The 15,293-nt window shown below is 38.4% G+C and overlaps 1 protein-coding gene across 1 annotated transcript; it reads left to right on the top strand.

The window, feature by feature from the left end:
* The first annotated feature begins 2,805 nt into the window (after positions 1 to 2,805).
* Positions 2,806 to 12,704, top strand: LOC127232546 (putative olfactory receptor 2W6). Its single transcript, XM_051198655.1, has 2 exons — positions 2,806 to 2,818; positions 11,764 to 12,704. Exons 1-2 carry the CDS (start codon positions 2,806 to 2,808, stop codon positions 12,702 to 12,704), a joined length of 954 nt encoding a protein of 317 aa, XP_051054612.1.
* Positions 12,705 to 15,293: the final 2,589 nt, after the last annotated feature.

Below are 15,293 nucleotides of genomic sequence, written 5' to 3'. Positions count from 1 at the left end.
AAACACCTTCATCAAATGGGACAAATAGACATCTAGAAAATATTCCATCAAAACACTAAGGAATGTAGTTTCTTCTCAACAGCCCATGAAACTTTCTCCAAAATGAATCGCATATTAGGACAGAAAACAAGTCTCAATAGATACAGGAAAACTGAAAACACCATGCATCTTATATGACCATTATGGGTGGTCAAGAAAGAAAAAAAAACTTCTTAGACTTGAATGAAAATAAAAACACATACCCAAACCTATGGGACACTATGAAGGCAGTTCTAAGAGTCAAGCTCATAGCACTAAATGCCTACATAAAAATTGGAGAGATCTCATATTAGTAAGCTCTAGAAAAGCAAAAAGAAATAACACTCAAAAAGAGCAGGTGGGAAGAAAGAAACTCAGAGCTGAAGTCAATGAAATAGAAACAAACAAAAAATACAAAGAATTAATGAAATGAATTGGTTTTTTGAGAAAATCAACAACATTTGCAAGCTGAATCCAAGAACACACCATGATTAAGTAGGCTTCATCCCAGAGATGCTGGGATGGTTCAACATATATAAATCAATAAACATAATCCACTCTACTGCCAGGCCTTGGCTAGAGGTGAGTCTGGGCCCAATTCGGGAGGCCTCTCCCCTATATCCTCCCCCAGGGAACTCCCTGGGATCCCCTTGCTCCTGTGTCCCCATCAAGAGCACTCTTGGAGCTCTGATACACCCCACCCTCTCCCACTGTCCCACTGCTCTGGTTGAGGGATACAAATAGGAAAATAATTCAAAATATTGTTTACAGACAAAATGGTTGTGTACACATATAACACTAAAAACTCTCCTAGAAAATTTCTACAGCTGATCCTTTTTTAGCAAAGTAGCAGGATATAAAATTAGCTCATAAAAATCAGTAGCTTTCCTATATACAAACGACTAATGGAGTGAGAAAGAAACCAGGAAAACTATACTTTTCTAAACAGCCTCAAAAATATCTTAGGATACAAGTGAATCTTATGATACATGTGAAAGACTTATATCATAAAAACTATAAGACACTGAAGAAAGAAATTGAAGATTTGTGGTAGGATTAATGTGAAAATGGCCTTCCTACCAAGAGCAACGTGCACATTCAATGCAACTCCCATAAAAAATTCCATCAAAAATTTTCACAGAAATTGAGAAAAAAATCTTCAGTTTCACATGGAAACACAAAATACCCAATAGCTTAAAAATTCTGGGTAATAAAAACATTGCTGGAAGTATCACAGCCCTATATTTCAAGCAGTATTATGGAGCTATAGTAATAAAAAGAACATGCTATTGGCATAAAAGAACACAATGATCAATGGAATAGAACTGAAGATCCAGGTGTAGGTCTTAGCCATTTTTATTTCTTCTTTTGAGGAGTCTTCAGTTTTACAGTCCATTTTATTGAATGTGCCATTTTTGTTTGTTTGTTTTGATTTTTGAGCTCTTTATACATTCTGAATATTAATCCTCTGTCAGATACATAGCTGGCAAAGATGTTTTATTTTTCTGAGAACTTGTTTCTTTAGCTGTGCAGAATCTGTTCAGTTTTATGAGATCCAACTTGTCAATTACAGGCATTAATTTTTGAGTAAATGGAGTCCTGTTCAGAAAGTCCTTTACACACATTTTATGTAAGGTATTGTCCATATTTTTTTCTGACAGTTTCAGTTTCCACATATTTAGATCTTTGATCCCTTAGGAGTTAGTTTTTGTGCAAGTTGATAGATAAGAATCTAAGTTCACTCTTGTACATGTTCTTTTCAGTACTGTTTGTTTTGTATTCATTTTTCCCGTGTATGAGTTGGAATTTTCATCAAATATCAGATGGTTGTAGTTTTGTGTACTCATTTGGTTTTTCTATTTTGTTCTATTGGTCTACATATCTATTTTTGTATCAGTACCATGTTGCTTTTATTACTACAACTCTATGCATTTGAGGTCTAGAATATGTGAGATCTGGAATGCTAATCTCTACAGGATGGGTATTTTTTTGCTCAGGATTGTTTTGGCTCTCTGTGAAATTTTTGGTTCCATATGAATTTTAGAATAATTCTATTTCTGTGAAGAATGAGAAGGGGATTTTGATTGGGATTGCATCGGATCTACAAATGGCTTTTGGTAGAATGGTCATTTCACAAGACTAATTGTACCCATCCATGAGCATGGGTTGTCTTTCCATTTTCTAATATCTTCCTTGTCTCCTTCTTCAAGATTTGAAGTCCATATCCTACCTCCTTGATTAGATTTATGTCTAGATGTCTCATTTTTGAGGCTGTTGTGAATAGGAGTGTATCCATGCTCTATATCTCACCTCACTTGGTGGTGGTGTGCCACCACTGCCCAGCTTCTATTGATGTGGCTAGCTTTACATTCTAATCCCTCCAGTAAGCTTTATTAAACAATAAAAAATATGTCACCACAAGCCCCCTTTTTTGCCTAGTACAAAATATAAAGCTATAACTAATATAAGAAAAACCATGTACAATATGCTGGGTGTTGTAGTCTGGGGTGGCATACATGGTCTCTTAGTGCCTGCAGCACATCTGTCCATGACCTTCTGGCTTTCAGAGTTTGCATTGAGAAGTCAGGTGTAATTCGGATAGGTCTGCCTTTATTTTTATTTATTTATTTATGTATTTATGTATTTATTTATTTATTTTATATAACCAAGTCTATATGTAGGGCAATGTCATCCAGTTGGGGTCATGTAGATCTGACAGGTCATGTGAAGTAGGGACTAGGGCTTCTCTCCTGTCTCTAGATTAAGGCAGTTATCCCTCCATGGGGGATGTGTACACAAAGTCCTTTTGTGCACCAGGGAGACATCCTGGTTCCACTGTCTGAGGTCCCTTAGACTGCTCAGTCCTTCTGGCTGAGACCCATATTCAGGGGGGCCTGAGTCAGTCCCATGCTGGCTTCCCAGCTATCAGTCTGGTGGCCCGTTAGCTCCTCCTTGTTCAGGTAAGTAGGTCTGCCTTTATATGTTACTTGGTCTTTTTCCTTTAGACCTCTTAATATTCTTTCTTTATTTTGTGTTTAGTGTTTGATTATTACATGGTGAGGGAATTTTTTTTTTTGGTTCAGTCTATTTGGTGTTCTGTAAGCTTTTTGTACCTTCATAGGGAAAGATTTCGTCTATTAGTTTGTTGAATATATTTTCTGTGCCTTTGAGCTGGACTTCTCCTTCTTCTATTCCCATTATTAGGTTTAGTCTCTTCATGGTGTTCTAGATTTCCTGAATGTTTTGTGTTAAGAATTTTTTTTGGCTTCAACATTTTCTTTGACCAATGAATCTATTTCCGCTATAGTATCTTCAACTCCTGAGATTCTTCCATCTCTTGCATTCTGTTGGTTATGCTTACATCTGTAGTTCCTGTTCATTTACCCAGATTTTCCATTTCCAGCATTCCCTCGGTTTGTGTTTTCTTATTGCCTCTATTTCAATTTTCAAGTCATGAACTGCTTGCTTCATGTGTCTGATTTTTTTGGGGGGGCTTTCTTTAAGAGGTTTGTGGATTTCTTCCATTTTTTTTTTGTTTGCTTTTTCCTCTATTTCTTTAAGGGGATTTTTCATTTCCTCTGTAAGGGTCTCTATCATCTTCATAAAGTTATACTTAAGGTCATTTTCTTCTTCTGCTACTTCTGGGTTAGGATGTTCAGGTCTTCCTGTTGTAAGGACCACTATGTTCTGGTGTTGCCATATTGCTCTTTAGGTTCTTGAATGTATTTTTACATTGGCGCCTACCCAATCTCTTCCTCTAGTTGGTGCAAGCTCTTGGTCCAATCTTTGCAGTCAGTATTCTGTGTGTCAGAGATCCTCTTTTGGACTGATCATTGCAGTTGCTGTCTCATAATTCTCTCTGTGTAGTTGGAGGACTCAGGAAGCTGCTGAGGTCATGGTGAATGGGGGAGGTATTTGGGGCCAGAGTGGAACTTGTAGATTCCAGGGTCTGATGGTATGGTGCTGCAGCAGCCTGCTTGCAGGAGGCTCTCCTGCTGCCCTGCTGGTGGAGGGGCCCCGGGGTTTGCCATATGGTCTAGTGCCTAGAGAATTGGCTGTCCAGCTGGGGGGCTGGTCACTTACCTCTTGGTCCTCTCTGTCCAGTCACAGTCTGTGACTCAGGGAGCTGCTGAGAACCTCAAGGTTGCATTCGATTCTCAAAAGTTGTACTTAGCTTTTCAGCAGCATTGCTTTAAATGAGCCAGTCATGTGAGATGTGAAGCCAAGCTCTAACCACTGAGAATGAAGCACAGGATTCCCTTAGGTTATGAATACAAACCCCAGCATGCTTGCTTGCTTGATATTTTTCCACCCCCAATTGCAGAAAAGGTGGTAGAGGTGGTCCCTGGGTTACAGCACAGGAGAATGAACGTGGCATTGGAGGATAACTGAGAGTTCTTGATCCATGCCTGTCCTGCAAACTGATCATCTCAAGAGCCTGAGCTGTGACTTCAGAGGGCTACAGACTTGCCATGGTCACTTCAGAGGTTGAGCAGCTTAAAGGCAGTATTGTCTTGAAGATTCAACCACCCAAAGAAACAAATGAAAAGTTTCTGCTTCATTTCCTTACTTATCCTGGACTTTATCTATTGTTATAATTGCCTCAGTCTTTGAAATAGGTCTGACTGCATAGTACTATTTGAATGAGAATGTGGTAAAAAGCTTCTTTTGGCATTTTAAAAGTTTTCTTATATACAGTGCATTACTGACATTCATCATGACTAATCTCTCTCCCCATTTGACTCACCACTACAGTCCTAGATTCTCCCTTTTGTGACCATAGCACCATCCATGTGATTACAACAGGTCAGAGAACCACTTTGCTATATCCATTTTGAGTGCTAGGGGAGATTCGAGGAACTACGTATGCACAATGGAACTCTTCTGTTTGTAAACACAAGGGTCATTATGCATGATTCAATCCCAAATATCAATGCTGGGGAATGGATAGAGGGACACACACACACACACACAGAGACAGAGAGAGAGAGACAGAGAGAGAGACAAAGAGAGAGAATGTTAATTACCAGGGTTCAAATAACTGATCTCCTTGAACCAAAGTATTGTGGTATATGGTATCCTTTGGTGTATGTAAGCCCTTGGAAATGAAATCTGACAAACCATGTGATAACTTTGACTTAGAATGAGGATATATTCAAAGAGGACACACACATACACACACACGTACACACCCGAGACATCACTCTTCAAGGGATCCTGTTTTTTGATACATAGAGACTCTTCCAAGAATGTCACAGCTCCTATTTTGGAGGCTTTAGACAGGTATATCTAAGGGGTTTTATTTCTCAAGGCATTCAGATGCCACCCAAGACACTAACATATATAAGTGTGTCCAACATGGGGGAGGGCTTAGGCCCTACCCCAAATGATTTGACAGACTTTGATAATCCCTCATGAGGCCTCACCCTCCTAGGGGAATGGATGTGGGATGGGATGGGGGATTTGTGGGGGGGGGCATGGGAGGATGGAAGGGAGAGGGAACTGGGATCAATATGTAAAATATGAAAAAAAACTATTAAAAAAAGAAGAAAAAGTGTGTTCAACCACATTAGATTGGGTTACCAATTTGGCACACCAACAGATTTTATATAAAAAAATGTGCTACCCTGCTTATGTCCCCATATAAACTTGCATGATTAGAACTCACATAACATTTCAACTTTTGGTGCTTTTAAAACATCAATAAATATCACAATTTTAGGATTTAGGGCTTCTTTGACTGGAATGAAAAATATCTGCCATGTGATATTGCTATAGAAATATAAGTCAGGATGATGGTCTTTGGCCCTTAAGGGATTCACACATCAAAGAGGGGTAAAGGCTCCTAAGAGTCTTTTTTTGAATTCTATATTAAGTTTTCAAAATGACCAATAAACTACCATAGGGAGACAAAGCAGCAAAAAAATCATATAACCCCCCCATTTTTATTTTTACCATATTTGTAATTTGGGTTTTTAATGAGCAAGATGTTGCTTAAGTCTGTGAATGTACATTAATACCTTTTCCTTGAAGAAATCTTGGTGTCCCACTCTTTTATCAGAATCCCACAACATTACAAGGCCACAGGTAGATACCATTTACACTATTTGCACTGGCAATAATTTAAAAGTCTATAATGCCATGTGCTGCAGAGTATGTAGATCAAAAGAATGCTCTCTTTGTAGTAAATGTAAGAAAACTAGAAAAATAGCTTGTAAAGTTTGCTCATAACACATTCCACAAAACCAGCAATTTCTATATTAGACACACATACAAAGACTTTCTTAACTGTGTGTTCAGTGAGACCTGTATATAATCATTCATTATGGAGCTATTCACATAAGCAGAAAACTATACAGTGTGTGAATGTCTATCAGCAATGGAAACTATAATAATAGCATGCTCACACAATGGACTGTGAACCACAGATAAACACAATACATTGAATCATACGGAAAATGTTAAGTTAAAGAAGAAAAATCTCCCAGCATATTTTCTTTGCTTAAATTAAAAGCGAATAGCTGGATGGTGGTGGCTCATCCCTTTAATCCCAGCACTCAGGAGGCAGAGGCAGGCAGAGCTCAGTGAGTTTGAGGCCAGTCTGATCTACAAAGTGAGTTTTAGGACAGCCAGGACTGTTACACAGAGAAACTCTGTCTTAAAAACAAAACAAAACCAACAAACACAAGTTAGGTTAAGAACACATGTTATTTAAACACTCCCACATGAATGTAGGGTGAGACATATTTTATTTTTTAAAGTGAGTGTCTAATGAACATGCTCCATCACTGTGATTCCCTAAGAGTCAGATAGGAATGAGGGAAAAGTGGGAAGACAGGAGGCTCTAAGCTCTTGTTAAATTTCCAGTCTTCAAGTTTGGGACAGCCTCAAGAATTTTCATCTGTGATTTTAATTCATTGACAATGAAACAAGGATGATGCAATTCATGCACTAACAATTATGATTACTTCATAAAAACATTAAGAGATCAATTATTTTCTTTCTGTAGTAGATGCAACACTTAGATAATAAGTTCTTCAATCTGATATACATTGATCAAAAGACATTTCAAATAGTGTTAATTTTTATAGCTAATATACTTCTAATTTCAATGTAAGCTTAATACAATACTAAGTATTTAAACCTATGAAATTAATTCCTTTTAATTAATAAATTTATTTTTATCATAAGATTATATAATGTAAAATGCTATATATTTTATATAAAATATAAATAATTATAACAAAATTAATAACATTTAATTTTATTAATAAAAACTGAAGCAAAGGATGAGATGAAACCATTGTCTTAAGGGAACCCTTCATAAAATTGCATTTTGGATAGGATCTGACTATAGTTACAGATTTCCTTAATCACCTCTGTGCAACACCAATCCCCTCGGGCCTAACCCACACCAACACAGTAGCCTTTAGAGTTGTACACAAGCACTTCTTCACCTTAGTTAAGTAGCCTTGAAATGCAAAAGAAACATCACAGTGCCCTCATGCAAAATGTAAGGTGTAATTATGAATAAGAAAATGCAATAAACAATTTCAAATATTGTACCAAAATATGGTTAGCCAAAACTGATTTACTGATTTTTCTATTGTGTTCAGATCTAATTTTAATCCAACATCCAAATTAGAAGATACTATTACTATTAAATCTTAGTCCAACTGTTGCTTTTAAGTAGGAATGGGTTTATGGGATGGATGTAAAGAAAGTTAAACTGATTTTATTTTTGGCACAAGAACTTTCTGTGTATCATTAATGAAAGGCGAGATCATCTTAGTGGGAACATACATACATTTGGACTAGAGAAAAGTGTGACAACTTCAAATTCTTCCTCTGGAAGCTTATTCTAATCATCCTGTCTTCTGGTGAGTATTGCTTGCTGCATCCAACAGACAACCCAGAACCAGGTCATAGACAGTGCAGGCCCAAGTTGAGCATACAAACAGAATTCTGAAAGGTGTAGAACATATATGTAATATGAACAATTGGAGATCTCTTAGGAAAGAAGATTAAAATTCAAAATTGAGAGTTGTATACTTTGAAGTTTCTGAATAATCTTCAGGCATCAAGCAGCATGCTAAGTTTTCTAGATTTATCCTGTCATTTAAGCCTCTTCCAAGCATTGAAGTGGATGAGGAAACCAAGAGTTACAAAAGCCAATTGTAGTAGATACATGGGTTTCCTGAAGCCAGGATTTTAATTCTTTTGACCTGAACCTTTTCTGCTTGGAGAGCAACATACATCTTGGTTTAGTATTAATAAATTAACACGTTTTTAAAGTATTAAGACAGTTTTAAAATTTTGCTATTTTTTCATCAGATCATTGTACATATCAAACTATGCCCATGTATGTTAGTTCATTTATCTTAAATATTATTGAATTTAGTTAGTGAAACAATACACTGTATTATTGGAAATTGAATATGCCAATGACAAATCAGCTTTGTTTTAAATGTAGCATGCCACTTTAGACCATCCATGTCTTTAGATACAGTGTTCTAAGCCTCATTTTTAGTATCATGCTCACTTTCATATTAAAGTTAAATAACATCCCAAATTTGCTAGTAAGAATGCTCAGGATCTTAAGTGATCCAAACTTTATTAAAAGCCAGTAAGATTTGCATCTGAAGATATTGGCATATGTTTTACATAGTTCTCTGCTGTAGGGTTGTCTTCTTTGATGTTGCCCTCACCTTTGAGTTCATGAATTCGAGCCATGGCTGAACCATGATGCCAAAACAAACTTGAAAATTCAAGGTCAGGCAGCAGAAGATACAAAAAGAGAAATCTAAGGGTTTATTTGATAATAACTTCTAAAGTTAAAAGAAACTTAAGATATATTTAATGTTTTTATTTACTTACATGTGCGTGTGCGCGCATGCATATGTATTTGTGTGTGCCTGCATGTGTGTGTGTGTGTGTGTGTGTGTGTGTATGTGTCTATGTATGTGTGTGTCTCTCTATGTGTGATGCACATATTGAATAAGGCACAACTTCTGGGAGTTACTTCTCTCCTTTCACCCTGCCTTGGTTTTGATGATGGAACTCAGCTCTTCAGGCTCTCACGACAAGGGTCTTTTAACTGCTGGGCCATCTTGCTGCACCTCCAATTTTTGATTAAGCCAAATGAGCCAATATATACTTACATCCTTAACCTAAAAACATTAAAGGGAAGGTTCACCAGTAAGCATCATGTTAGTGCGTGGCTCAGGAAGAGTTATGATGAGTGAGGTGCAAAGAAGGCTTCCAGGGTGGCTGCACTGGTTTTGACTGAGTCCTAGCTACTAGACTGTTTATCTACTCAGCATCTTCCTTATTTGTTATTGTATTTGTCTTACTTATTCATTAAACCGTGTTAGATGTGAAGCTATGGTGAATAGACTACCTTTGGCGTTTCTTTTGGAGTTAAAAGAAAGAGTCAGTGTCGAAGTGTCACCAAAAACGGAGGCACCACTTAAAGGAAAGCCTATTTCCTTGCCCTTGAGCTTACACATTAGGAGCTATTGAATGTCCTTTGGAAAGAATGTCTGTGCTGCAGAAGGCTGGAGTCAGAACTTTTGAAGTTTGTTTCTACTTTAGAAATCACGGCTTTTTAATTTTGAACATTCTCAACTTTAAGAAATCCAATGAACACAGGTAATTTGGAACCATAGTGTTTTGGGAGCTGAAGTCATCTCCTGATCCTACAGTTTCTTGGCACCTGTTCACTACTTGTTTATTATACTACACTTGTGCTTATTTTTGTGCACAGACATACATTTATATATTTTAGAAGCCAGGTTAAAACAATCAAGACATTTGAGTTTAGCTTTAAACCATCACGTAAAGCTAGTAGTGAAAAAGGTGAAGGGGGTCAGAAAGAATAGTGCTTGTTTGAAGTGTGGGTCCTTTAAAAATTAAACATAAACTCAGGTTCTAGAACTTTCATGAGTATTAGTGTTCAGAACTTCCCACTGACGAAGGGAATACTATAAAATCCACTTCACATACGAAGAGCTAAATTTTCAAACAGGTTAAATTACTATCCAGGAGCACAGTGTATGTACAGTTTATGGCTGGGATTTAATATCATGTATGTTGCTTGGATTCATCAGGGATGGTGGTTGCAATGCCTGAAACCCCAGCACTTGCAGCACTTGGGAGCTAAAGGCAAAGAGATACTGAATTCAAGGCCATCTCCTGCTACACAGCAGATTCAAAGTCAGCTTGTGCTATGAGAGATTCTCTCTCAAAAAGCATTCTCCACAAAAGAAAAAAAAAAAAAAGAAAGAAAGAAAGAAAAAGAAGTTCATCGAAGCACTATGCTTGACTTCCTACTAACATACAAGCATCCTACTAATACAAAAACTCAGCTAAATTTACACTTTCATCCTAGGGAAAGCAACAGTTTAACTCCAAATAATTTGCAAATAAAACTCCCTTTTTATAATTAAAATATTTTTTATGCTCTAAGCTTTATACAATGATTTACTTGAGATAATTTATCATTACATTATTTTAATGAAAACGAGGCTTTATTTTCATGCCCATAAGAATACTATATAGGTAAGAAACTCTAGGTTCTGAAGTTCATTACAAAAAAGCACTGCCAAAAAATATACTGAGTGACTAAACATTGCATGCATGTAAGGATATGTCACACAATTCAGAAATGGCAAGGTTGGTGAAAGTTTTATCCCTTATCTATTCTCTTTTGGAGGTAACCAGGTGATGGTTTTTCTTAACAGGCTCCAATGTAACCGGAAAGTGCACTTGCTATTGAATTTGATAAGATTGGCCACACCACTGCTTGTTGTATGAACTGTCGCTTGCTGAATCATCTGCCTGCCTTTTTCTGTGGAGTGGGTGAGGGACCAGAAGCAGACAGTGCCTGTTGTTACATGTCTGCGATGGTCAAATGATTCTCAAACTAGTTCAATGTTTAATCCTGAAATAGATCCATAAAGTTGGGCAGGATATGTAGCATGACATTTTTAAGGTATTCAAAGTGGCACAGCCCATAAAGGTTAATTATTGGGTTATTTTTTGAGAAACAAAGACATACTATCAATGGCAACAACAAAAAGTGTAGCTGTGAACACCAAAGTTGATACAAAAAGCATAATATCCGAGACTGAATAGAGGAAAACTCAGAAGGAAGAGGTAGTGATGATATGATTATGATAGTTATAATGGCTGGGATGTAGGCATTTGTAAATGAACACAAGAAAAGGATTTATATTATCAAGTGGCAGAGCTTATAAAAACTTAAAAAACTTTTTGCTTGAAACTTAGTTCCTTTGATAAAGAAAAGATTTATCACCATCAAGTGATAAATGCCAAAATTCCAGGGGAAAATTTCAATTTTTTCCCCCATTCTATTCCAGGGTAGGGTGGTTCAAGGCCAGCAAGGTAACATTGAGTCATGTATATACACACATACGATGCATATATACATACATAATACATGTATTACATGTATTACATACATGGTATATAATGTCACTTTTATAGTTATGGCTTTGACACACAATCAAAACACTCAGTGTTTTGAGGTGATACTGCATATTAATGGTTTCCAATGATTTCTGATGTACAGGAGAAGCTCTTGTTATTGACAAATATTTTAAAATATGCTACAATAAGAAGATGCATGCAGATGGATGGATTTTAGACACTCATGGCAAAAGTCAGAGACTCTGAAATTATTTTTGGTTACTGTAGTATTGTCTTCTAGACTTTTTAAAGGAGCAATGGAAATAAATAGCTCAGGAGCAGACTTCATCCTTCTGGGATTTTCCAGTCGACCCCAATTAGAGCACGTCATTTCTGTCATTGTCTTCATCTTCTATGTTGTGACATTGGTAGGAAACACAACCATCATGGTAGTGTCCTATCTGGACTCTCAGCTCCATACTCCCATGTATTTCTTCTTATCTAATTTGTCTTTTGTGGACCTCTGTTATACTACTAGCATTGTCCCACAGATGCTGGTAAATCTATGGAGTTCAAAGAAGTCTATCACATATGGGGGGTGTGTACTCCAGTTCTTCTTTGCCTTGGACCTAGGAGCCACAGAATGTCTCCTTTTGGCTGTGATGGCCTATGACCGCTATGCTGCAGTCTGTCAACCTCTTCACTACACAGTAATAATGCACCCTGTTCTTTGCCAGAAGATGGTGCTGTCAGCCTGGTTGGGTGGTCTTGGCAGTGCCTTAATTCTTTGTTCCTTGACTTTGAAGTTGCCAAGGTGTGGGCATCGGGAAGTGGATAACTTTTTTTGTGAAATGCCAGCATTGATCAAGATGGCCTGTGTCTATTCCAGAGTAATTGAGGTTGTTGTGTTTACTCTTGGAGTTATATTTCTTTTAGTACCTCTATCACTAATCCTCATCTCCTATGGAGTTATTACTCAGGCTGTGATGAAGATCAAGTCAGCAACAAGGTGGAGAAAGGTCCTTAATACATGTGGTTCCCACCTCACAGTCGTAACGTTGTTTTATGGAACACTCATATATATGTACATGAAGCCACAGAATACCATATCCCATGAGGAAGGACAGTTTTTCACTCTTTTTTATACCATTGTCACCCCCAGTCTTAACCCTCTGATCTACACATTAAGAAACAAAGATGTAAAGAGTGCAGTGAAGAGAATTCTAGGAATAGACAAACATTCTGCCAAAGTGTGAGGTCAATAAAATATATATATATATATTCAGCCACATTGTGGGGAGCTAAAGAAACAGCAGCTTTTGTCAACGACAGCTTAATCAGTTGATTCCAGACCATCTCTCTGGCATTGGCTTAGTAGCTAGAATTTCTTAGGCACAATGTTAACTTTCACCAGGTTTAAGTTCTTGACTATGGATATAGATGCAATGAGACTAGATGCTTAATGTTCCTACTATGATGGAGTGTTTGTGTTGAAACTGGGAACCAGAGTAAAGCCTTCCTTCTTTTACATAATTTTTAAAACAAGCTTGTTTTACATATCAGTCACAGTTCCTGCACCCTCCTGTCCTCCTCTGTTCCTCCCACCAACCTCCATCACATCCCCTTTCAGCTCTCCAGGAAGGGTAAGGCCTTCTATGGGGAGTCTTCAAAGTCTTATCATTTGGAGCAGGGCCTAGGCCCTCCCCCATGTGTTTAGGCTGAGAGAGTATCCCTCAATGTGGAATGGGCTCCCAAAGACCATTAGTATACTAGGGATAAATACTGATCTACAACCAGAGGCCCCATAGACTGCCCAGTCCTCCCAACTAACACCCACATTCAGGGGATCTGGGTTGGTCCTATGCTAGTTTCCCAGCTATCAGACTGGGGCCCATGAGCTCCCCCTTGTTCAGGTCAGCAGTTTCTATGGGTTTCTCCAGCCTGATCTTGACCCCTTTGCTCATCACTCCTCCCTGTCTGCAACTGGATTCCAAGAGTTTGGCTCAGTTTTTAGCTGTGGGTGTTTGCTTCTGCTTCCATCAGCTACTAGATGAAGGCTATAGTATGGCATAGTCATCAATCTCATTATCAGGGAAAAAATCCTTCTTTAAGCTGCTTTTGTCAGAAATTTTGTCAGAGCAATGAGAAAAGCAATTATTGTGAAGAGATAGGGAGGGGGAGAGAGAGATTCAGAGAGAGACAGAGATGAAGAGACACAGAGAGACAAAGAATCCAACAGAGAGAGGCAGACATACAGAGAGACAGAAAGGCAGAGAAAGGCAGAGACAGACACACACACACACACACAGAGAAACAGAGACAAGGTGACAGAGAGACACAGAGAAGGTGAGACACGGAGAGATGGAGAGAGACAGCAGGCAGAGATAGACACATACAGAAAGACAGATACAGACAGAGACAGAAAGACAGAGGAGACATACAGAGAGACAGAGAGAGAGAGGGAGAAAGAGGAACAAAGGAGTATCAGGAGGAGGTGGCTATCAACGAATATTAAAGCTTTTAACCCCTTCATATGAGTTTAAGTGCACACAGTAGCCATGTGAAAACAAAACAAAACAGGAATCATGTTTTAAGTTCTTGTCTGTTAATTGGGTTATCCAAAGATGGCACAAATACATCCATTTTTGTTGTTGTTACTGAAGGGAGACTAGCCCACTGGAGCATGGCTCTGGCAGGCATTGCCCTTTCCCCCCATTCCCTCTGCCTTGCTAAAATCTGTTACATTACATTCCTGAAGCTACCTACCTTTTTTGTCCACTTCCTCCCCCTGAGGTTACTACTGAGGTCCAGCAATCAGAAGCCCCTTTTGGCTCACCTAATTAACATGTTCAAGTAAAATTAAAGACCTCATTGTAGCATGGGGTTTCCTTCTTTACCTTTATAAACCACCATTTGCCTGTGCCTAGAGGCAATCTTTTGCCCCTCTGGGACAAATATCCCTGCCTTTTTCCCTTGTCTCCTCCTCCTCTCTCATTCCCTGTCCCTTTTATCACTGCATCCTAGCCCATTCTAACGCATACCTCCCCCTTTTCTTAAGAATGATGCCTGCAAGGTCATTTGCTGCTGTGTTCCTGCCTGAGTTAGAAAGCAGCCACTTTAACTTTTCTTCCCTGATGAATATAGGATCTCTCTGTGAAGACAGGTGTTTGCGTGTGTTTTGTTCTAATCCAGGGGCACCTTCAGTTACTGTTCTACTAATCCATCATTCCATGCTTGCAGTGCCAACTGAACAGTGGTTCTCACCTTGTGGCTTGCAACCCCTTTGTGAGTCTCATGTCAGATATTTATATTATGATTCGTAACAGTAGCAAAATTACAGTTATGAAGTAGCAATGAAATAATTATATGGTGTTGTGTGTGTGTGTGTGTGTGTGTGTGTGTGTGTGTGTGTGTGTGTGTGTGGTGTCACCACAACATAAGGAACCATTTTAAAAGCCTCAGCATTAGGAAGGTTGAGAACCACTGCAAAGAACATCTAGGGCCTATATTTTAGGCCCTTCTTCCTGAAAATTCTCAAAACTTAAAATTGTAAAAGTGAGTTTTAGAATTTAAAATTGTTGACACTTGTTCTCGTCAGCATCATGGTACCCCTATGGTGGTGCCATGGCTATAGTTCAGGACTTCAGTGCCAACAGCGCACCACATAAGAACCAATGGCATCAAGTCTCCGACTGGTTCATAGCTGTCCTGGTAAGGAGCAGTCACCTTCTGACTCTATTCTTGGCTTCGGAATCTCCTCGGTGTGGTATGGTCTGAGTGGCTGCTTTCAGGGTTGTTAGGATAAAGGCCTGGACATTGGTTCATCCATAAGTCATTGACTGGTC

This window comes from Phodopus roborovskii, unplaced genomic scaffold (assembly GCF_943737965.1).
Source record: "Phodopus roborovskii unplaced genomic scaffold, PHOROB, whole genome shotgun sequence".
Taxonomy (NCBI): Eukaryota; Metazoa; Chordata; class Mammalia; order Rodentia; family Cricetidae; genus Phodopus; species Phodopus roborovskii.
This window is presented reverse-complemented; position numbering and strand designations above follow the sequence as displayed.